The 22,074-nt window shown below is 59.6% G+C and overlaps 1 protein-coding gene across 1 annotated transcript in view; it reads left to right on the forward strand.

Annotated features, from left to right (window-relative positions):
• Positions 1-19,607, forward strand: part of TANGO6 (transport and golgi organization 6 homolog) — a 51,536-nt gene extending 31,929 nt beyond the window's left edge. The window contains exons 15-17 of the mRNA XM_019536070.1: positions 5,104-5,256; positions 14,724-14,875; positions 18,968-19,607. Of these exons, the coding sequence (XP_019391615.1) occupies positions 5,104-5,256; positions 14,724-14,875; positions 18,968-19,195 (533 nt within the window). The 3' untranslated portion in view covers positions 19,196-19,607. The remainder of the gene's footprint in view (positions 1-5,103; positions 5,257-14,723; positions 14,876-18,967) is intronic.
• Positions 19,608-22,074: the final 2,467 nt, after the last annotated feature.

Below are 22,074 nucleotides of genomic sequence, written 5' to 3' on the forward strand. Positions count from 1 at the left end.
GGCTCTGTTTATTGGCCGAGCAAGTTGTGTATGCAACTGAAATCATTCGTCTAATAAGGACCTGGAAGCCTTTGCCCGGCACTTAGGATTTAGGGTGGCATTTAGGATTTAGAGGACAAAGCCTTGTGGACGAACCCTGGACTGAGACCATGCAGCTTCCCCCAGCAGGTGCTTGGTTGTGGCTGGTTGTGTGAGAGCCAAGGCAAGGTGCTGTCAACTTCTAGAGCCAGCAGCATCACAGGTGTACAGTGCCCCTCCTTTCCCTCTCGTTATCACTTCGTTGCCAGGCCCTAACCCGAAGGGGTCTTGCCCATCTAGGGAGCCTCCTGCCAGCGGTTGATTTGGTGGAAGGCTGGATTGGTACAATCCTGTCTTTTAAGTCTCAGCCTGCTTTGCAGGTTGCTCAGCGATGCTGAAGTGGCAGGTTCTGCATCTCCGCTACACTCTCTTCACCTTTCCTATGATCACAGTGGAGATGAACAAAAGAAAGCAGCAGCTATCTGCTAGACTGGTATTTCCTCCTTGTGGCTTCAGAGTATGGGAACGTTGTGAGCCACTAGTGAGTTTCCCAGAGCCTCCCTCCCTCCCTCCCTTCCTCTGTTCCTTTTCATAACCACATGGCTGGGGTGAAGGAGAGAATCCAAGGAGTAAGCAAAGACCTTTTAGTTATCCCAGAGCTGTCCTTCGGTGGGACTGGCCACATGAGCTCTTGGATGGCCATGGAGCAGCAGGCCATTGAGAGTGAGGAGCGGAGAAGGAAGGGGAGCAAAGTCAACAAACAGCCATGGTCCAGTGCTGCCAAATACAAAATACAGGGGTTGCTGAATACTTCAGTTGGGTCCTAAACAAAAGAAGGATCAGCAGCAGCTGGAGGTCATCCCTACAAAGAGGCCAGGCTTTCCAGTGATGGCACAGTTGGGAATGTCGTTCCAGAGTATCCAGGGACTGGCATTTTGGGCCAGGGACCTTCCTTGAAGAGCGGATAAATTGTTTCCACCGAATACATTCGGCGCCTCTTGGCAGGTGGTCTTGCACACTCATCATACCTTGTCCTTTCCAAATTGCAACAGACCCTCACCCACACATCCAGCAACCTGGGGCCTCTCTTGAGGGTAACACCTACTGCAGCAGGGGCCCCAGCCCGAGTGGAAGGTGCCGTATCTCATCACGCAACGCGATGTTTCTCTGGGCAGGTCCACATGTAAACATTTTGCTGGGAATTAGGAATAGGGAAATACGTGTGTTGTGCACGGTGCTGACAAAGCCCAGGCCAGGCACTGCTTACACCTGCAGTGGTCTCTGTAGCAACTTGAAATGCCTAGAAGTCTGCCCTTCTGCCTCTGGCACTTGGTCCAAGTTGCTGAACACAGACGCCTCATCCTGCTGCACTGGTTGAAGCTAGCGTGCGTATCCGGGCTGTTCTGGTACTTGGGTGTTAGTTCTACCTCTGAACCCGGCACTCTGCATACATGGCAGGGGCGTTCCTGTGTATCACGGGCTTTTGGGGTCAGGCAGCATATACTTTGGGAAGGGACTGTCCTCATGCAAGGGGCCAGGTTCTTGGAGCACCGAGCAAGCCATTGCTTAGACAGTGCATAAGACCCGAGGAGGAAAATCCCTGCAGAGCATGCGTCTGGTTACTCTGTGTCTCGGCCCCCTCTGCAGTGCAGCAGAAATCCTAGATGAAGCAGTGCGGGGTGGATGAGCTGTGCCCCGGAGCATGTCAGCTCATGGCTGAGCCTGAGCTCACGAGAGCCCCAAGCCCCGGCTTGTATCCAGTCCCTCCTGCTGGCTGGGTGAGGGGAAGGAGACGGAGGAAATCCAGCAAAGGCTGCTTTGTCCTGATTGATGCAATGGAACAGGCAGCCTTCAAAACCAGCTGGAAAATGAGGTTATCAATATGCCTTCCCCTCTCTGCCTGCATGGTCTTGAGCGCAGCGAGGTTCTCCTTGCCCTGCAGGTGAAATGCAAGCGGCTGCTTAAATAGTCTCCCAGTGATTAATGTGCAGTGTGCAGCTGCTCACCCAGTTGGCAGCCCAGGTACGGCTCTGATTAACCTTGACGCAGGGCTGAGTCACTGGCTGTGCACAGAAGCCCACGCTGGCTAAATTAGGCAGTAGTGGCTGTGGAGCGCTGGGATTGCCCGCGGGAGGCAGGGCAGAGGGCAAGAGGAAGTAACAGGCACTTGACAGGGTTCCCTGCTTTCCTTGAGGGCCACTTGCTGCTCCTAAGGCTGGACCGTCATCCCGGTGTGCATCCTGGTGCTGGAACCGGAGCTGTGGTCACTGTTAAATGGAGCGAGCCGGCTGCCCCCCTTGGAGCGATGGGGTGGGAGAGGCTGTTTGGCAGTGCTCTGCTGCATGGTGGGTGGGAGCTAAGTGCAGTCAGTGTGGAGCCCCTGACCACCCTGGTTGAAGGGAGAGGGCTGCAACTTTAAGAGACCGGGTAGGGAGCTGGATGTACCTTTCTCTGCCTTCCCCACTGACTCAGTGCCTGGCACAGCCAGGGACTCTTTCCACTGCTGTGCAGTTTTCCCTGACAAGTTTTATGACACTGGTATTTCCAGCCAGGAATAAGTTTGCAGGCCCCAGAGCTGCAGATCCTGGACAGAGGCTGGCTGTGCAGGCCCTACCCTGGCTCCCAGGACTCTGCTGTGGTCGTGACACTGTCTTTTTTTCCATCCGTCTTGAAGTGTCCTGACCCCTTGCTCCTCCGCCTCTGTACGGCTTCGTAGCACCTCCGTGTCCCCCAATGTTCAGATCAATCCAAGAGCGAGCGCGCGCCTTTTGGGGACCATGCTTTGCTGCCCTCCAGTTCTCTGCCACTTCGGGCCTCCAATATAATTCCCCCTGAGGAGCCCTCCTGGCCTCTTCTTGTGATTTCTTTTTTTAAAGCCACTTCTCTGCGTCCGCCTGACCCTCCTGCTGACTGCAACCAGGACCTGCAAACCAGAGTGATCTGCTGTAGCCTGTGCTTCTGAGCTTGGTTCTCTGATTAAAACAGCTGATGACAGCTGGATGCATTTGACTATTGGACTAGTTCCCAGGCCCTGCCTGCAGTAGGGTGCCCGTGTTCGGATGGGCTCTGAGCTGCTGCCAGCCTCGGATCGCAGCAGAGACCTTGCAGACGACCAGCAGCTATGTCTGAGCTGCCTTTGCCTGAACGCAGCCATCCTGCATTTCTCCCCGCAAGTATCTTGCACTGTGTGATGCTTGGCTTACTAAGTAGGTGCTAAGTCAATGGGTATTAACCAGTGCTAATTAGTGGACACCTGCTGCCAACTGTTAATTAATGCATCTTCCAAACTGGCATCCAAGTTGCTAGCCTGCTAGCTACCCTTGGCGTCTCGGCTCAGTGCAGGGATTTGAGCAGAGCTGTACAATGTGCTCATAACCAGGTGGGGTATGAGCCGCTGCCTCAGTCTAGAAATTAAGCTCGTAGTTGGAGGGAAATCTCAGCAGCTGTGGTCACGCGGGCAGCACAGAGGGGCATAAGGCCCCGGGCCAGTGAGAGGTGCAGAGGACGCAGGCTATTCCATGCATCGGCAGGCAGCTCAGCCAGGGACGATGCAGCCCTGGCCACCGTACCTCCAGGCGGAAGAGGAGGGGGATCCCAGCGGGCACAGGGAGCCGCAGCTAGCCCCGTCTTGTGGAGTCTAGGCAGGGGCCTGTTTGTGCCGCCAGCCTGGGGGTGTTTGGTGTTTCTTTAAACCCCGGCTCCTGGAGTGAAATCGCTAGACCTCGGCTTCTAGCCCTGGGTAAGGAGAGTGGTTAAGCCAGCCTCGGGTTTGGGGCTTGGCTGGTGATTTCTGAGCACGTGCAGTTGGTGCCCGCAGCTGCCAGTTGGCTCACTACAGCACATCAGCCCAAGGCAGGTCTGAGGTGGGAGCCTCCGGGAGGGGCCGAAAAGGGTTGTTGGTTCAGTGTGGCCTGGCACTCGAGTGAGATGGGCTTCTTGGGAGCCTTTGATCCCTGCACTTTTCCCACGATCCCCATGGCGAGGCAAGCTCAACTGAAATGGATCTCGGCTGAATGAAGCTAATCTGTCCCCAGAGCTTTGCAGAGCGCTATTCAGCACAGCTCTCGGCGACACCTCCCCTCGTCCTCGTGCGTTCTGAACCAGGGTTTTCCCCGCCGGCCTCTCCCCCGCAAAAGCCTGGCCATGGATGGGGACTTCGGCCCCCTCCCTGCAGGCAGGGCGGCCGGGCGCCCCTTGGCTAGCAGGCCCTGCACCCTAGAGCGGGCGACGCGTGTCCCCTTCCCTGGCCACCGGTGAAAGGCTCTGCTAGCTCAGCCCGTAGGACCGCAGCTGCCTGTCGTTTTCCCAGGTTGATACCGATCACAAGACGCCTCCACGCACAGACACGGGCGCACCAGGAGCCGGGGGCTGTCTGGGAGACTGGCAGGCATGCTGATGACGCGGTGAACAAAGGCTATTGATACTCCATGAGCTATCACCTGAGTATGGCTAGGTTTCCCACAGCCTGTCCCTTCCCACCGCAGGCAGTCTTCATTTCCGGATCCCACCCCCCATCTCCTTCTGTGCCCTGGTGCGTGTCTGCGCGGCCCTGCTGCCGCCGTGCAGAGATGCGTGGATGACGGCTATATCCGCCTCAGCCCCTGTGTGCGGAGCAGTCTCTCAGCGGCAAGTAGTGGGGGAAGGGGAAGCTCTGGTGGGAGCCGTGTTGCTTTATGGCTCTAATCAGTCCCCAATGGGGTGCCCTTCGCAGTTGCCAGACCTGTTTTCCTGCTCCTCCCACCTGCACTGATTACCCTCTGGGCCGGATGCTCTTAGAGGTTTATTGGCCATGGGAAGGAAGTGGGAGCTGTAGGCTACTGCTGAATGGCAGCCTGTTGCCTCAGGGAGGAACTGACCTTCCTGGTGAAGGGCAGGCCCCTGGGAGGCAGGGGAAGCTCTGAGCAAAGCAACAGTAAACTCAGCTGGGACCTTGGGGCTTCTGTCCTGGCGTACAGAGGGATGCTGGGGTCCCTCTGTACGCCAGCCCTGTCTGCAGCCCCTCTCTCTCCTCAGCTACTCTCCCCAGTTCCTCTCCCCCCATGAGCTCTTTATTTTAGATGGGTTGCCTTCTGTTCTTCCCTCTAGGTGTTGCCCTCCTGTCCGACATGCATCCAGAGACAGTCCTGCCCAGCCTGCTGGCCCAGTATGGGGGCACGGCATGGGGTACCACAGGGACCCAGACCGTCGAGACCCGGATGAAAGTCGGGGAGGTGCTGATGCGAGCGACCCGGGCGCTGGGTGAGTCTGTGACGGGGTGGTTAATACATTCATTCTTCCCCAGCTCCGTGCTAGTGCACTGGTGCCTGCCATAGCAGCAGGTGTGCCCAGCTGAGGGTCATGGTGGCACATCCTAACTGAGGCTGTCATATGCTGTGCTGCAACCAGGCTTGTGGTGGAGGATCTAGTCTGCATGCACAAGGTGACTGCCCTTGCACAGCGCTGCTCAAACGTTGCTCAGATGGACTGGGCACTTTCTGCTCTCACCCATGTCCACAAGAATAAAACCTGCCCATTTCCCACAAACCAGGCCCAGGAGCAACCTGGGTCCAGGCTTGTTCCCCCTGTGTGTTAGCAAATGGACCTGTATTGTGTGCAACACAAAGCCCAGACCCAGTAGACTCATCCCCCTGGTCCTTTCCCCCCCATCTGCAGGGCAGTACAGGCCTGGCAGACTGCCCAGAGCCTATTGGACTTGGAGCCAGGACCTGGAGGCTCTTGTGAGGAGCAGCACCCCACCAGCTACCACCGCTTCCAGCTGAGCCCACTTATCGCTGCGGTAGTGGCGTGGCTGTGGAGTTGGGAAGAGAGGGTTGCCCTGGTGTAGCAGGCTGCTGTGCATCTCAGGCCCTGGCACAGTGGACCCCCAGCCTGCCTCAAAGCCTTCACACCTCCTGTCACAGACTGGGCACCAGTCCCATCACTGCACCCACGAGCAGATTGCCTGGCTCTTTAAATAGCTGCTGGCAGGAAGGTTGGCCGACGCTGTGTTGTAACAGAGCTGGTATTTCTCCCCACTGCCTCCGTGTACGCCCCAGCCTGTTGCCCACAACCAAGTCTGAAGGAGAAGCCAGGGGCGGCCTCGTGGATGGTTGAGGCTCGTCCAAGCTTCGATGTTTCCCTGGGGACAGGAAGGTTTGGGCAGGATGTGCTGTTGTGTTTGCCCCACACCTGCCATTCACCTCCAGCCGACCTGTGACTTCGGCAGCTGAGTCATGCAGTTGCTCAAGAGAGCGCAGAGGCAAGAGCCCAGACACCAGACTGGGGATGCTGGACCTCGTCCCCCGCGAATGCCTCGGCTGTGCTTTGAAGGGGGCATTGGGAGAGGCCTGGACACACAGGCCTGAGGGCTCACTTGGAGCTGGACGAGGGGGTTCGGGCAGCTGTTATGACACAATTCATTGCAAAGTGCTTCCTCCCCCTTGCAGACTGGGCTAAATGGATGGAGTCCGTGATGCCTCCATCCAAGGCAGGAAGGGATCAAGGATTCCTGTGCTTTTTTTGCCCTCTGCGAAGTGGTCTTGTGCTCTGGCTGCTGGATGCAGCAGCCCTCCAAGAGTCATCCTGCAGGGTCAGAGGGAGGTGGCAAGAGCAGTGCAAGGGGCCCGTGACTGGGCCTGTTTCCCCTTACAGCTTCTCGCTGGCCCAGGGAAGCTAAAGCCATCCCCTTTGGAGCGCTCCGAAACCCTCTTGGGGGTGCTGGAGCTGGCTGCTATGGGTTTGGGAGAGGTCAGCATTCCCCATTTACCCCATGGCTGCTGACGCGGGGTGGCTGAGAGTCCTGCTCTCAGGTCTTTGGTGGGTTGAATCGTAGCTGGAAGCAGACCCACACCAAGGTACCTCGGAGCTGGTGATGCAGCCAGCTCCCACTAGAAGTGCTGTGTTGTCCCCTGCCCAGACCTGGCCAGGAGAAGCAGAGTCATTTTTTGACAGCAGAGTTTGTCACCTCTGAACGCTGCCGCCTGGCCCAGCTGAGCCCTCAGGACGTTGTGATCCATGTGTGGCATTTACTGCTCCCTAATCCCCTCGCCTGTCTCGCAGGGGGTTTTCAGGAATTACCTATCTGTCAACAATGTGCTGTAAACCTGTTGCATCGCCTGGTGCTTGCTGGCTCCCCAGGACGGAAGCTGGGAGCAGCTTGTTGGGACATGAGGGCGACTCTGTGCCCGGGGGTTTTGCTTCAAACGGATCCTGGTGCTGCTTGGGCAGCTGCTTGTCTGTGCCAGCTTTGTTTGTGCAGCTAGGAGATTTGGGGCTGGTAGGGACCAGCGCTGCCTGCTCGCTTACACTTCCCCCTTCCCTCCCGTCGCTGCTGAGCTGAGGCTCATCACGCAGCAGAAGGCATCCCTCCCCCTTTGTGGCACTGACTTGACTGCGCTTGGGGTTGATTGTACTTAACTCTTTACTAAGTTCCCAGCTGCTCCAGCTGTTTGCCCATCTGTGTGTGTTCCCATTTGCCTGGCATCGGGCATATCTAACCATGCAGCTTGGGGCTGCTGGGAGGGCTGTGAGCGAGGCCCGCATCCTGCTTCAGCTCACACCAGCCTTATCTGCTCTGGGGGGGCTTTTGCACTATTGCCAGCGCCCCACGGTGCCCTTGGCTCCAGTGCCCTCGTGGTGCGTGTGGAGCTGCCAGCTGCTGCGGACCCTTTCGGGCACCACATTGTCTGCTCAGAGCAGCTCTGCCCAGCCTGTGTGCCATGCTGTGTGGGCAGGCACCCAGCATCTCCCGCCGGCATTTGCCAGGTGGGAACGTGCTCTGCATTTTTCTAGCGGGGTCGGGCAGGGGGTTTCTGTAGCCTCGGCTTAGCCATGCGGCTTTCTGGGCATCTTCCTGGTTTAGTAATGTTAGCTCCTGAGTGGGTATTATCTGCGCTAATCTTCAGCACAGGTCTCCTTCCTGGGGCTGGGGAAAATTGTCTTCCACAGGCTGTTGTGAAGAGGCCAGCGATGGCTGTCGGGGCTCAGGGAGCGGCCGTCTCTTCACTGGTGTTCCTCCCCGACACTCTCCTTCAGACGTGGCTGTGCCGATTGCTGTTGGCTGGATTTACTGGGATCTCTGAGCTGCTGCTCCAGCCCGGCACAGTCCTGCCTTGTCTTTTGCCTTCCTCCCTCCACGCCCTGCAGGGAGGCAGAGACCCTCCGTTGCTGTCAGTGTGGGCTCTGCAGACCCTTGGGTGGCCTGGAGTGTTTCACCCGCGGCTTCCCCGCTCTCCCATCAGGCAGTTTTTGCTATCAGGGGTAGGATTACACCTCTTGCGAGTTGGATTCCCTTAAATAGATATTCCAGCCTCTTTCCAAAAAACCACCAGCTGCGGGAAAATTCTTTTGGCTTGGAGACACGAGCTGCAGCTGGCAGAGGGCCCTGTCTTTAAAGATAATCACATAATTATACTCGGAGTGGCAGGGCGGGATATTGCTCCTTTAAAAAAAAAAATGCATATGTTTTTTTCCCTCCTGCTCCCCAGAGCAAGAGGCCTGGGTTGGAGGTGGCAGCCCTGGCCGAGAGCTCAGGACAGAGCGCGGGGCTGTTCCCAGTAGCAGACAGCAGGAAGGAGGGGAGGGTGTTTGGCCCGATGCGGGGAGCTGGATGGGAGGTGGGGTCTCCAGGAGGCGGGGGGCCAGGGACCAGGAACCTTGGACCCAAGGGAATGGTGGGGTCTTACGCTTGGGTCCTCAGGGGACTGGGGCCTTAGACAGCCCAGGTACCCAGAGAGCTGTGCTCTGTGCTGGGATGCGACCCACATGCCCCCAGCATTTCTGATCTCTTGGTATGCTCTGCCCCCCCAGCTACTCTGGCTTCAGCTTTAGTGCTTCTGCTGTCCTTTGGGGGATAGAGCCCCCCCGAGCGAGTCCCAGGGAGCCCTGCTGTGCCTGGCACGTCGGGGCAGGGCCAGGAACAAAGCTGGCAGGCCGGCGCTCAGGCCTCTCGGCCCTGTGGCACGCCTCCCCTGCACGATCCTCTGTGCTTTCCCTGTTGGCGGGTCCTGACTCGTCGAAGCATTCACAGAGCCCACATGAAACGAGCCTGCACTTGTAATTGTTCATCCTTGCGGTGCTCTCACGCGCTTTCACCCTGCGCTTCCCAGGCCGCCTTCAGTTGCCCCCTTTATGCACGAGTTGGAGCCCTTCCCTCTGCGCGCTCGTAGCGCGATGCTCTGGTGTCGGCGCTGTCCCCCAGGGCCACAGGTTTGCAGCATGCCTGGCCCTTGAGCAGTGCAGGGGGCTTGAGAGGCTTTTACGTGTGAGCAATTGCTTGAAAGTAACAGAGCTGGGGCTAGCTGGCTGGGCTGGGTGGGGACTGAGAACAGCCGTGAGGAGGCCCGATCAGCATATCGCCCCTGTGCTGTTAGCGCCTGGTCAGCCAGCACGGCTGGACATGAGCCTGTGCACAGCGGGCTGGCCTGAATGGAGGGCTGGCCTGCCTGGCCCTCCTGCCCTGCCGTGCTGTGCTGGGCAGAACGTGCGCACTTGCAGCTGGCTGGGCACGAGCCAGCGCTTGGCAGCGGCTGATCGCCGGGCAGGTCCAGAAGCCCAGCACTAAAGGGCCACAAAGACCGAACTGCTCCCTTTTGTAGCTGCGTTGCAGGGCAGGTCTTGGCAGGTGGCACGTGTGAAGCCTCTTTGCGCCATGTCTGTCCTGAATCTAAAGGGAGGCGGCCCTTGATCACCAGGGATCTGGACTCCCCTTCTGTCTGCGTGGGAACAGAGGTGGCTGGTAGGAAGCCGAATACAGCAACGGGGACAGAGGCGTGGGCCTTGGTGCGTGCGGGAGGCACAGGAAGTGTTCGGCAGTGGCTGCATTCACAAGTCCCATCAAGACCAGGAGCCTGCTCCAGCACGAAGGCAGTTTAATGCCATGATACATGCTGGGAGCACACAGTGCGGAGGCAGAAGCTGAGCCACTTATCTCAGCTTCTTGACAGCCCGGGAGAGGTGGGGGCGGGCGGGCTGGGGGCATCGTTCTTTCTCAACTGCTCTTCAGACGGGAAAGACTGAGCTTTGTGGCGGAGGTCAAGCTCTGGAGCTGGAGCACAGGTGCAGCCAGCTGACCGCTTTGGCAGGAAGTTGTCTAATTGCCCCGAATTTATGGCTGTAATGTTGACCGTAAGTGGCTGCTAGACACGAATTACATGCATCGCTGCTGCTGCTTTGTCGTCTCCCTCCAAGACGGGATCCTTTCACCCCCTGCACTGTTCCCACATCTCTGGTAACCATATGGAGCGAGGTCCTCGCATTCTGCGTGGCCGGGCACGTCCTAGTGGCCTGGTCCAGCAAGTACCTAGCAAACGACTGTACCGGCATCGATTGACTTGTCTCAGGGTCAGTAATGTAGCATCATAGAAGAAAGGAACCGTTTGAAGCAGCCACTTCCCCACCTGCTGCTGCTGTGGGCAGGGTGGAAGGAGGTGGTCAGGGCAAAGCAAGACTGGGGATATCTTAATGACCCAGCCTTAGATAGTAGCAGAGACCCCGGTAATCCTCCAGCAGCGGGTTGGGTAGCCCAGCCAGCTAGGGAGCGTGGAGCTGGAAAAGCCACTCAGCTGGCCACTGCAAGTTCAACTCTGTGGGAGGGTGGCAGGTCTCCATCTGCCACTGCTACACGCGTGCCTCTCTGGGCAGGATGGGGTGCCAGCCTTGGGTTGTGCCCAGCACTGAATAAAGAAATAGTGGGCCATCCTTCGTGTAGCCGGTGAACAGGGGTCTGGCCCTGGAGCTGCTGGAGATGGGCAGGGGAGGAGGGGAGCCTTGACAAGTCAGCCGCTGCCTGCTCTCCTCGCCCCTTGTGCTGTGGCAGGGCCGGGGGCTTTGGGGGAGAGCCCTGGACAGGTGGCACCGTGGGCATCTCTGTGGCGTGCGGACTTTGCCTCCAGTGAGCGCCTGTTTCCGGCCTTCGCGGCAGCTTCACCGCAAAGCAGCGTTTTCGCGCCTGGCAGGAGACGGTTTCGGGCAAGCCAGGATCTGCCTCCGACTGAGAGGAACAGGGTCTGTGCAACCTGACGCTGCTCGTGGCGGGGGATCAAAGCGGCGACTGAGTCAAGACTGCTGCTCCCAACTTACCAGTAACCCCATTTCCGCTGGGGCAGCTCTCCCCTTCCTTCTCGGAGGGTTCCTGCATGATCTGCATCATTCCAGGCCCTTCCCGTCACCAGCGCCCTCGGTCTGCTCCAAGTGTGTCAAGGGAGACGTTTCTTCCTGTTAGTCAGGGATTATTCGCCTGGCTCCCAGAGGGAGGGGTAGCCGCTTCATTCATTCTCTCACTCCTCCGCCGAAAAGGCTGCTGCTGCCGTGGGTGTTAGCAAGGCCACTCCAGTGCTTAGACTGCCACCGCCTGCACCGGGTCTCGGCACAAGCCCCTGGCTGCTGAGCAGGATGGAGCAGGCTGCAGTGTTACCTCCAGGTGTGTCCCCAGCTGCCCTGCGGAGGGGCCTGGAGCTGGTCTCTGTGCTGCTCGGATGGCTTGGGCCCAAAGTAAAGGCAGCCCCTGCCCCAAGGAGCTGCTATTTTGAGTATAAAGCAAGAGAAGCAAGAGGCCAGGGCAGTGAGGCTGGTGTCCGTGCACCAGTGGCCCTAACCATTTCTGTGTAGTCCTGGCAGGAAGGGAGGGTTTGAGAGCAGCTGCCAGGGGAGAAAGCACAGAGGGGCCCCCTGGAAAGGGTAACGTAAGGGGGAAACCATGTAGGTGCGGTTCTGTGCAGTCCCCGGGATGCCCCAGCCATCTTGTGTACGACATCCCCAGAGCCCCGCCAAGATGAAGTGGCTGAAACCCGTCTGAGGCTGCCAGACCGTGGGCCAGTGGTGCAGAGCTGAGTGGGTTTGTGCTGCTGTGCGAGTCCTGAGCCTCTTTGCATTTAGGCGCAGGTGAAACAAAGCAAGCTTGGAAGTGCCTGGGAAAGTGCTCGTCCCTCGCGGGGAAAACACGCCTTGGTACAAGCCATTCGGAGCTGAGAAATGCAGGTTCTTCCTGACCTCGGGCAGTCAGTGGTTGGCTCGGGCTTGGAAACGGAGGGGAGTATCCCTTCTATCAGCATTTATCTTCCCTAATTCAGCGCAAGATATTCTTGTTGCTCACAGAAATGACAAATCCCCTCGCAAATCCTACCGAGCCCTTCGCTCGTGTGCGGCATCTCACTTGGCCTGTTAACTCTGCAGGGAAAGCAGTCCTCTGGGGGCTTTCCATGCGTTTGGCTTTGTGCGTCCCCTTGTTGTGTTACTAGGGGGAGGTAGCAGTGCTGGCCATGCCGCTACGGACAGTCCTTAGCTTGTGCACGTGTCACATCGCTTCTCATCGAGCTCTTCTGTAAACTAAATGATCCTAGCCTGGAAAAAGAAACCCAACCAAATGCCTGCCAGTGCTTAGTCTGGAAACCAGGCTGTGCAGGATGGACAGCTTTTTTTTTTTTCCACCGGTCCTGGAAGCACTGCAATACCAGGTCAGTGCATGGAGTGGATGGAGTAAGCTCCGGTTCCACCACCCAACACCAAAAAGAATCTGCTCAATATAGACCTCCGATGGAGGACATATCAGAGACAATCACCTGCCCTGGGGAGCCCGCCTACGTGGTCACGGTGCTTCCCCTGCCCTGCTCCTCTTCACAACACAGCTCCCCAGCACCTGCTGGCTGGGGGAGACGGGCCACAGCCCTGCTCCCGAGGGCCCTTCTGGCAAGAATTTCCCTGAAGCCGGTGAGTTTGCGGAGTCATTTGGGGTGGATGAGCCGATGCTTCCCGATGCTCCGCAGAACAGGCCCTGGCCCAGGTGCAGGCATGCAGCTCCCCAGCACGCTCAGCAGTTGCACAAGAGTGTGTCCCTTCCCTTCCCCAGCTCTCGGTCCCAGCCCACATCTGCTGGGTTTTTCTCCTTGGCCTCCTTTAGAATGAGCGGGTTAGCTCCTGGCTCGCTGCAAGGCTCTTTCTGTCCCGCTGCTAATGAGGACAGACCCCCAGATGCTGCTTTATTTGTAGCGCTGGGATGCAGGTGTAAGCCAAGGGCATGTCTGTTCTGTGTCCGTGCCAGAGGGCAGCATGGTGGGGGCTTCCCTGTGTCCTGGCTGTGAGCCTTTTAGAAGGACCCCTTCCTCTCTGAAGAGCTTTCCCTTCTCAGGTGGCTCTTTAGCTCCTGCTGGCGCTGTGTCTCGGAGGTGGGTGGCTCTAGGCCCGTTGCCTCCACAAGTGTAGCGGCAGCCCCAGCGTCACACGAGGCTGGAAGACCATAGCGTGACTTCCTGGTGAAGGTGCTGGCAACTCGCTGTGACTAGTAAGGGAGGGCTGGGACCTTGTGGGTCCCTTCTTGCCTCGGAACCAGTATCTACCTCCCACCTTCTGATGGCTGGGTGCTGGGAGAGCCCCAGCCAGGGGCCTGTGCTCCCTCTCGGGGCCATGGTAGTTGTGCGCTGTCCCCTGGGCCTTGGGTTGGAACAAGCAGTAGAGGTCCTGCTTCCCTGGTTGCCTCGCCGGCAGTGATCCAGTGTGGGGTTGCCCTGGCTCCGCTGAGGTGTACTACTGAGTCATAATCATCCTTTTCCTGCTGAATGCATAGTGTGGGCGAGGGCCCTCAGTCTCTGCTGCTCCTGTCCAAAGCCCTTTAGGCAGCAGCTGCTGGCAGTGCTACTGCAAGAAACCTGGGGTGGAAGCATCTGAAGTTTCAGCTCGTCCAAAAGCACCAGCTTCATCCCTGCCAGCCTGCAGCCGTGCTGCTGCATGGTGCAGATACCGTGGGCCAGCTCTTGGGCCTCGGCTCTGCTCAGAGGGGTGGGCACACCTGTAATATCGTGCACCACATGCTCTGCTACAAAGAGCCGAAGGCCAGAGTGTGTCATTTGTCCTGGGCGGGCCAGAGGGTGTCCTGAAGTGCTCTTGAGCCCCTGGCCATTCCTTTCCTGCATCTGCTCAGGCCAGACAAAAGGTGCCCCCAAACAGTGTTCGTGGCAGTGCATAAGCCTTTGGACCTGGCCTCTCCCAGCACAGCCTGCCTGAGGAGGTACCTGTGCTGCCTGGAGCGTGGAAGAGGCCAGCGCCTACAGATTGGGTAACGGCACTTGCAGATAGCTCTTTGTGCGCCAAATGTGTCTCATTAGCCGGCTCACGCCTCTAAACCCACTATTTACACTTGCTAATTAACTGTGCATTCTGCACCACTGAATTGCCTCGACTGTCACAATGCAAACGCCAATGAAGTCATTCCCGGCGAGAGCACAGTTCCTAGAGGCAAGGATCAGAAGCAGCTGTGCAGGAGAGGCAGCCGCAGACAAGCTCTCTGCTGTGGGATAGGCAGAACGTGGCCACTGCAGTCAGGGGTTTTTGGCTTGCTGTGTACTTGTGGCTCAGCAGCCCCGTGCACCGAGACCGTACGGCAAGTCACCATTAAGGGCATGTTTGTCATTTGACCAGGGTCTGTACCTGGTTCCCCTGTATTGGATGGAAGAGAAGTTGCTACATCCTGCTGCTCTTAGGAGGTGGTGGCACGGGATACAGGCAGGCTTCAGCCATCCCAAAAGGGTTCAGACCCTCTCACCCCTGTGTCAGGGGCAGAGCTATCTGCCAGCTGCACTTCTGCAGTCTCCAGCTCTGGAGAGCCAGGGCTTTGAAAGGCTGCATTAGGACTGGGACTGCTACTCCTACTTATGAGCTGCGTCTGGCTGCTGTGCTGGATACTGAGCGGACCCGGGGTGGCTCCCTAACTGGCCCCTTCCTTCTCTCTTCTGCAGGGGACATGGTGTCCAAGTACAGGGATCCTTTGATTCATGCCTTCCTGAGGGGAGTGCGAGACCCGGACAGCTCCGTGCGGGCCAGCAGTCTGTCCAACCTGGGGGAGCTGTGTCAGAGACTCCAGTTCCAGCTGGGCTCCGTGATGCACGAGGTATCGGCCTTCTCCCTCTTTCTACCGTAGTCGCCGCTTCGGTTGTACCTGTTGCTGCTGAACAGGGTCTCGGGGGCCCAGGGCAAGAGTCTGAGCGCCAGCCTCATGTCCCAGTGTGGAGACATGGTTGCTGCAGGGGGGAGGTGGAGTGAGTAGCTGCTTTTGGACTGAGTAGCTATTCAGGGCTTTGGGGAGGGGAGGACGCATTGCAGCAGTGAGCTGCTGGCCTGTTTCCTCAGCCCAGGAAGGGGGGAAGCCTGTTCTTGAAGTGTCTCTTGTTCCCAAGCAGTTCTGCCTGCTCTGCCTGTATTCATTTCATGGGAATAGGACACGGTAAGGCACGTTTTGGACCCGCTGCAGGCACCTCCCCTGGTTCATGCAGTCTCCACCCTCCATGCTGCCGGTAAGGAGGAGACAGGGATGCCTGCTGCATCCAAACAGCTGCAGTGCTGCAGTCTGCATTTTGACTGATGGCTTCTAGGAAAGATGCAGTGTGTATTGGAGGCATGAGGGAAGTGAAGCTGCCCAGCCACTCTTCTCCCTTGGAGTCTGAGGCCAGGTTCCTGGGGCATTTCTTTTTCCCAAGCTGGTGGTGTGAGCAGTGAATATGTCACACAGATGCCTGGACTGGGAACACTCACTCCCTCAGCCACCAGCTCTGCTTGGGCCCAGAGGACTGGCATGGCTGCAGGTCTACAGCCAGGCCATGCCCTGAATGATGCCCTTCCTGCCCGTCAGCGCTGTGCCTGGAAGGCCTGCAGGCCTCGGGTGTGCTGCACCCCCTAAGTAGGAACAAGCTGCTAGACAGCAGCCTTGAAATATGTGTGCAAGGAGCACATTTTTTCCCAGGTTGGGTACCACATGAGCACTGCCAATCCTGGCGTGATCCAGGCTGCTGTGTGTGCCTCCCCTCCCAGTTCAGTCTCTAGCCCCTTCCTCCCTTATGCTCCTGATCACATGCCTCTAGGCAGCAAGATGAACTGCATGGAAGAAGCAGAGGCATAGCACCACACCTCTGTCCAGGGCAGCTGCATGGCACCCAGGGCAGTGCCAGCTCCTACCATGCCAATTACAGCAGGGTTATTAGCTGCCCCTGTTGCAACAGCTGGTTGTGTGCTCCCGACAGAGGCAGCACCTCGGGCTGCTGCCCCAGTCGCTCCCTTCAGGTACAGTGTTGGGAAAAGTTATGCCAAGTATTTCACTGGTGCTTCCACAATCCGCATCCAGCTGCCACTCGTAGATGCACTTGAGAAAGAGGAGCCAGCGCCATGCACATAGCCAGCTCCCTGTCAGTGCCCAGCTCTCTGGATGAGTCTGCCATCTCCGGGGCACGCACCCCTCCAACACCCCTGCCCAAAGGTGCAGCCCTGCGACCATCCTAGTCCCAGTACATCACTGGAGAGTGCAGTGGGGTCACTGCAGCAAGGTGAGGCTCAGGAGTGGAAAAGGAGGGGTGTCTCCAAGCTGTACTGCATGGGCAACCCCTTCTCTTCAGTAATGTGCAGACTTCTGCTGACCAGGGAGCGTGGCCTACCATGCCTGCAAGGCTCACCCTCCCCTCCACTCCCCTGCACCCTGCCCCACCATGTGAAAAGCATCAGCATTTCCAGGTTCCTTCAGCTGATCTGCAGTCCTGGCTTGGTGGCCTGCATGTGTGGGATGATGCTACACTGAAGTCTGGATACCGAGAGCCAGGAGCTCCCCTCTGCATGTTCAGGGCTGGCTGGTGACAGCTTCATCCGTGGCTGAGCTTCCTACGTAGAAGCCAAGCTGCCTAAAATAGTGCAGCTCCGTCTCCAGCCCCCTTCCCACCTCCAGGCTGGCATTGAGGCACCGACAGACGCGCCTGCTTCCTCACCTCCAAGGAGCCAGGAGGAGGTGTGCTCATGCATCTTGAGACGCGGGTGCTGTGCTGACAAACAGAGGCTCCCCTGGCAGGGCGTCTGTAGAGAATCCTCTGCCTGCATCATGGGGCAGCTCCGGACCCTCAGCAGAGCCGGTGGCTGTCGTGACCCTGCTGTTCATCAGTCCCTTTGGACAAGCAGCCTCCTAACAAGCCTGAGGCAGCACGCCCCAGGCCAGCTGAGCACAGCGCCGGCCCCGGGGGCTGAGCTGCATGAGGGGGCAGGCATTGCCCTGCAATGCTGAAAGGTCCAGAGATCACCCCTGTTCAGGGCCCAGGACTTTCTTGCCCCCCTGGCAGTTGGTGAAGCTGTGGGGCAGGCGAGCTCCCTGCACACCCAGCTGTCCAGGGGCTGCTTCCCACCCCCTGCACCCACTGACAGCCGAGGCTAGTGCCACTCAGGTGGGTTGTAGGGGCTGGGGCTGGGGCTGGGGCTGGCATGGAGCCGCACTGCGCGCAGGGGCAGGGCTGCCTGGTGTTGCTTGGAGGAAGCTGCCAGGATGAGCCTGGAGAGCTGTGTGGCCTTGCCTTGCTCAGCTGCACGTTTTCAGCATCCCCTCACTGACAAGCAGTCCATGGTAATGAGGCTCAGGGCTGACACTATGTGCCCCAAGCTAGAAGGGAGATGGAGCTGGCTGAGGTTTCAGCCAGCCTGAGCTTGTGACCACGTGTACTCGTGGGCCGCTCCTGCGCTGTGCTTCAGGTCTGTTCCTCGCTGAGCCCCTGGCGCCTGGGGACGGGGTGGTGCAGCCCCTGTGCTGCTGCGCTGTGGATTGCATCTGGTTTCCAGCTGAGCTCAGCGAAAACGGCACAGCCGGCTCCTCTGAGAGATGCACTCACCGCAGAGGATGGTGCACTGTCCTTGAGCAGTGCCTGGTGCTGCGGTGAGAGACCTGTACATCCTTCGTGTTGCTCTGAATTGGAGTCAGCCGAGCACATGCCCTGGAGAGCTCGGCTGTGCTGCAGAACCCTGCAAGGGACAGGGTCGTGCCTGACAGCGTTGCTGCCTCATGCGATAGCAGCCGGGGTGAGGAAGTGGGCACGGCAGGGCGGGGTAAACCCCCGGGGGAATCCAGAGCCAGCACGTCCCACAAGGGCAGGGAGCGAGGGCGGCTCTGCTTGGCCCCCTGCACCCGCCTGCTGCCGAGGCAGTTCTGCTACCACGTGCCCAGCGGCTGCCAGAGGGACTCCCCCCTGGGCCAGGCCTTCCACGGAGCCCCTGGTGTTGGGGCAGGCCCACGTGCTGCTGCGAGGAGGCCGTGGGCAGCGGGCAGGGAGCGGAAGGAAGGTTGCCTCTTGCCTCTTGCTTGTGCATCGATCCAGGAGTAAGTGTCTGATGAGATGCCAATGCACCACACGTGCAGCTATTCTGGGAATCTGCTAGCTTGGCTGATTCTCCTGCTGTTGCTGATCATTTAATTGGGCTCCTTTTAGATGCCGTGTGCTGGTTTGAAAGCTAGAGCCATTGCGGGCTGTGGGGAAGCAAAGCCTCCTCTTCCCCGGGGTAGTCTCTGTTGCTGTCGGGGCAAGCCCAGTTCCACCTGGGGTCTCCACTGCCGGTGCTTTGGGCCCAAAAGGTCTCTGCTGCCCTCAGATGCGGCTGCTTCAGGATGCACACCTGGGACCCACCTGAGTGACGTCCAGGCCGAGGCTTTATTGCATGTTCCCTTTCCTGCTCCAGGGTTAAATTGGCCGCAGTCATGTGGATCCCTTGGGACCAGTGGCCCTTTTCCCTGGGTCCCTGCCTGGGAATCTCAGGACATGGGGTCTCCTCCCGCACCAGCAAGTGCCTCTTATGGCCAGGCTTGGGGCTGCAGCAGTCCCCAGCTGGCTGGGCAGCAATGCCTGGGGCTTCCCTTCTCGCCCTTGCTGACTCCAACCCCAGCACCAGCGCGGCCAGAAAGAGCGGCGTGGTGCCATGTGCTCCTCCTGCGGGGCCGTCAGCCACCCTGAGCTGTGGGTAGGGAGGCCAGGGCAGCTGCTGTTGCCACCGTCGGAGGGAGGGTCATTACCATCACCAGGTGGATTCTTACCATTAGGTTTCTCATGCCTCGTCTGCTTTGTCTGGGCAGCTGGGACTGTCCTTCCTGCAGCTGCGGCACTCTCAGAGCTGAAGAGGCCATGGCCCCGGTGGCAGGGGGGTGGTGATGGCCTGTGCAAGCCTCTGCTGACGACTCTGTCCCTGCTAGGTGACCTCCTGTCTGACGGCCATCGCCAGGACGGACCGCGAGGCCGAGGTGCGCCGAGCTGCTGTCCATGTGGTCGTGCTGCTGCTGCGGGGGCTCAGCGAGAGAGCTACCGAGGTAGGTTGCCCTGCCTACTCCCAGCGGGTTCGGCCAAGCAGTCGGGAGCCCCTGAGCACCTCCGTCTCGCACACGGGATGGCACGCGGTCAGTCCCCAGAGCTGCTGCACGTGACACCTGTGAGCATGGCAAGCCCTTGGGAGTGGATGCCCCAGCTCGGCGCGTCTGCGGTAGTGTGCGGAAAACAGGCTGGTGAACTTCTGCCTGAGGCCAACACTAGCAGCAGGGCCCCTGTCACTGGCAAGGGGCTGTCGGGGCAGGTTCCCTCGGCGGCCACCCTGCCGCGTTGATGTGGGCTCCCAGGGCTCCCGCCACACGCAGCTGCTCAGGAATCGGGTACTGGGATTCAGTGGCACCCTGGCAGAATAGTAATTACCTTCCTGTGCTTCCCATGCATCCTGTGCTACCGCGGGTCCTGGCACCCGTGCTGCCGTGGCCTCTCCTGCGGGGGCTCGGCACTGCCTGCTCCTCCCACGAGAAGTCGGTCCAGCCCCCTGGAGCCACCTTCCATGGCACAGTGGGCCAGGGTTCACTCCTCTCTCCAAACCATGCAGTGGCTTGGCCCCTCTCCTCCCTGCACTTCCGTGGGCTCCGCCAAAGCCACGCTGGCCGTGGGAACGATGGCACCTGCTATCCACAAATGGATGTGGCAGTGCCAGCCACTTCCCGCCTCAGCAGGAACTGGTGCCGGACCTTGGCCTTCGCCCCCCTCTCTTAGCAGTTCAGCTGGGTGCTGCCATAACCCAAGGGGCACCACAGGCTTGCTGCCCCTTCCCACAGCTCCTGGCTTTGGCCTGCCTCCTCCGCACAAGCGACAGAGGCTCCGAGCTCCTGTCCCAGCTCTTGGTCCTCTGTCCCTGTCTCCAGCACCAGCAGGTTGAAACCGAACAGCAGCAGTGGGCCCCGGCCTGGGTTGGGTTCTCCTCTGCCGCAGCCTGGGGAAGCTGCGAGCAGGGCAGAGGCCCTGGGGTTGCCTGCAGACTCAGCAAGGCGACGCTGCATTGCTGCATACTCGGGTCACAAAGTTCTGCCCCCCGCCGCGGTCATCGTGGTTGGAAACTTAAATGCAGCAGTCGTTTCTGCAACAGCAGACAGTACCGGCTCCTCGCTCTCCAGAGAAGGCTGCCTCAGCCCGGTGGCCTGGTCCAGCCTCAGTGCCTGTTCCTTCTGGCCAGGCTGGGCATTTCCCTTGGGTGCGTTGCACTTGCTCCCCTCTGTTTCTCAGGGTGGCCACACTGCGCTTCTCCTCTGCTGCATGGCACTGGCCCCTGCCTGCAGGGCTTTATAGCTTTTCAGTGTGTGAACAGCCGGCTGTGTGCGTTTTATGGCACAGTGCCGTGCTCTGAAAGGCGTGGGGAATTTCTGCGCCTACCAAACGGGCAGAGGTGCCGGGGCTGGGGCTGGCCCGGGTTAGCCCTGCCTCTGGGACAGTCGTGGTTTGAAGCAGCAGCTGGTGTCCCTGTGCCTGAGCTAGCCGGCTGAGCGCCTGGGGGGGCACGTGGGGCTGCTGGGGCCAGGAGCCCTGAGGTCTGCCCGGGCTGCCTGGGCCTATCCCTGTCTCTCCAGGAGCGGATGCCTTGCCTGCATGCAGCGGCAGGGCAGGGTTTGAGTTCGTGCCTGCTGCGTGGCAGTGGCATCGGTTATGGCATGCAGGGGAGGTTGTTCTAAGGCCTCGCTTTTCCCAGCTCCCCCCAGACCTTCCAGTCCCTCCTTGTGCGTTCACAAAGCCCCTCGCACCCCTGCAGGGCCGTGCGCACCCTGGGCATGGAGGGACCTGCGGGGGCCTGGGCAGCATGAGGATGGGGTGCCTCCTTGCCCACCAGGTCTCTTCTGGCCATGAGAGGGAAGCAAAATCCAACATCAGCATGCGTGGCTGTCCCACCTGCGCCCCGGGCCCGGCCCTGCTTGCCAGCAGCTTCGGCTCTGTGGAGTCTGCCCCTAGTCGACACCCCATTGGCAGCCTTCCCCTCTGCCTGGGAAGGACATGGCCTCCCTCCTACCTGCAGAGCCGGCAGCTCGCTGGTGGGGCACAGGCAGGAGAAGCCCAGGCCAGGGAAAGGAGGGGGTTCTTGCAGGGAGTGCCCAGGGGACTGAAGACCTGCCCCTTCCTCCCGTAGGGTGAGTATGGGGGACCCTGCGGCAGGACCCGGGTTCCCTTGCTGCGGCCTGCAGCCCCCCCTGCTCTGCCCCTTCTGCAGTGATGGGTGTTGCTCAGAGCGGAGGCTTTTGGGGTTGCAGCAGGCAAGCCCAGCACCCTCGTGCACCCCGGGGTGCCTGCCTCAGGGAGGCATCCATAGCTGCAGGGGTGCTGGGGCATGGAGCACTGGGCTCAGCAGCCCTGCCAGCTGCCGCACACCTCTGCTGCTCATCTGGGTTCGCCCGCAGCTCCGAAGAGGAGCAGGGGCGCATGCAACAGGAGCCCTAGCGAACAGCCGCTTCTGCGGCAGGTCAGAGCCACGTCCAGGAAGCCACCGGCACTGCCGCGAGGCCTGTGCGCAAAGGCGGCTACTGGAAAACAGCCTGTCTGCATAGCAGGCTTCACAGCCCCCGCACCAGGGCTTGCTCGGACAGTTCCCCTTGCTGGAGCAGATTTGCTTCCTCCTGGGAATCCCCGCTGCTGGGTCGGCGCGTCCTTGGCCCAGCTTCTTGCGAGGGGAGGATGCCAGGTGCCTGCCCGCCTTCTGCACAGGGACCGAGTGGCAACACGTTGGCCCTTCCTCCCTTAGGGTGAGAGCATGAGGGGCTGTGCCGCAGGGCTCGCATCGGGCTCTGGGCAGTTGTGCCCGTTGGGGGTGGAAGTTGGGAGAAGTGGCATTGTGTGAGGACTGGGTGTCGAAGCCAGTCCTGTGGCAGTGGCCACTGGAGGGGTCAGCGAGGAGGCGGGAAAGGCAGACGCCCCACGGCTAAGGCTGAGCCCTAGGCAGCACAGCGCGAATCCCTGCGCTCCGGCCCTTGGAGATTGGCCTCTGCACGTCCCTGAAGCTGGGGGCCAG

Source organism: Crocodylus porosus, unplaced genomic scaffold (assembly GCF_001723895.1).
Source record: "Crocodylus porosus isolate Cpor-Errol unplaced genomic scaffold, CroPor_comp1, whole genome shotgun sequence".
NCBI classification, from domain to species: Eukaryota; Metazoa; Chordata; order Crocodylia; family Crocodylidae; genus Crocodylus; species Crocodylus porosus.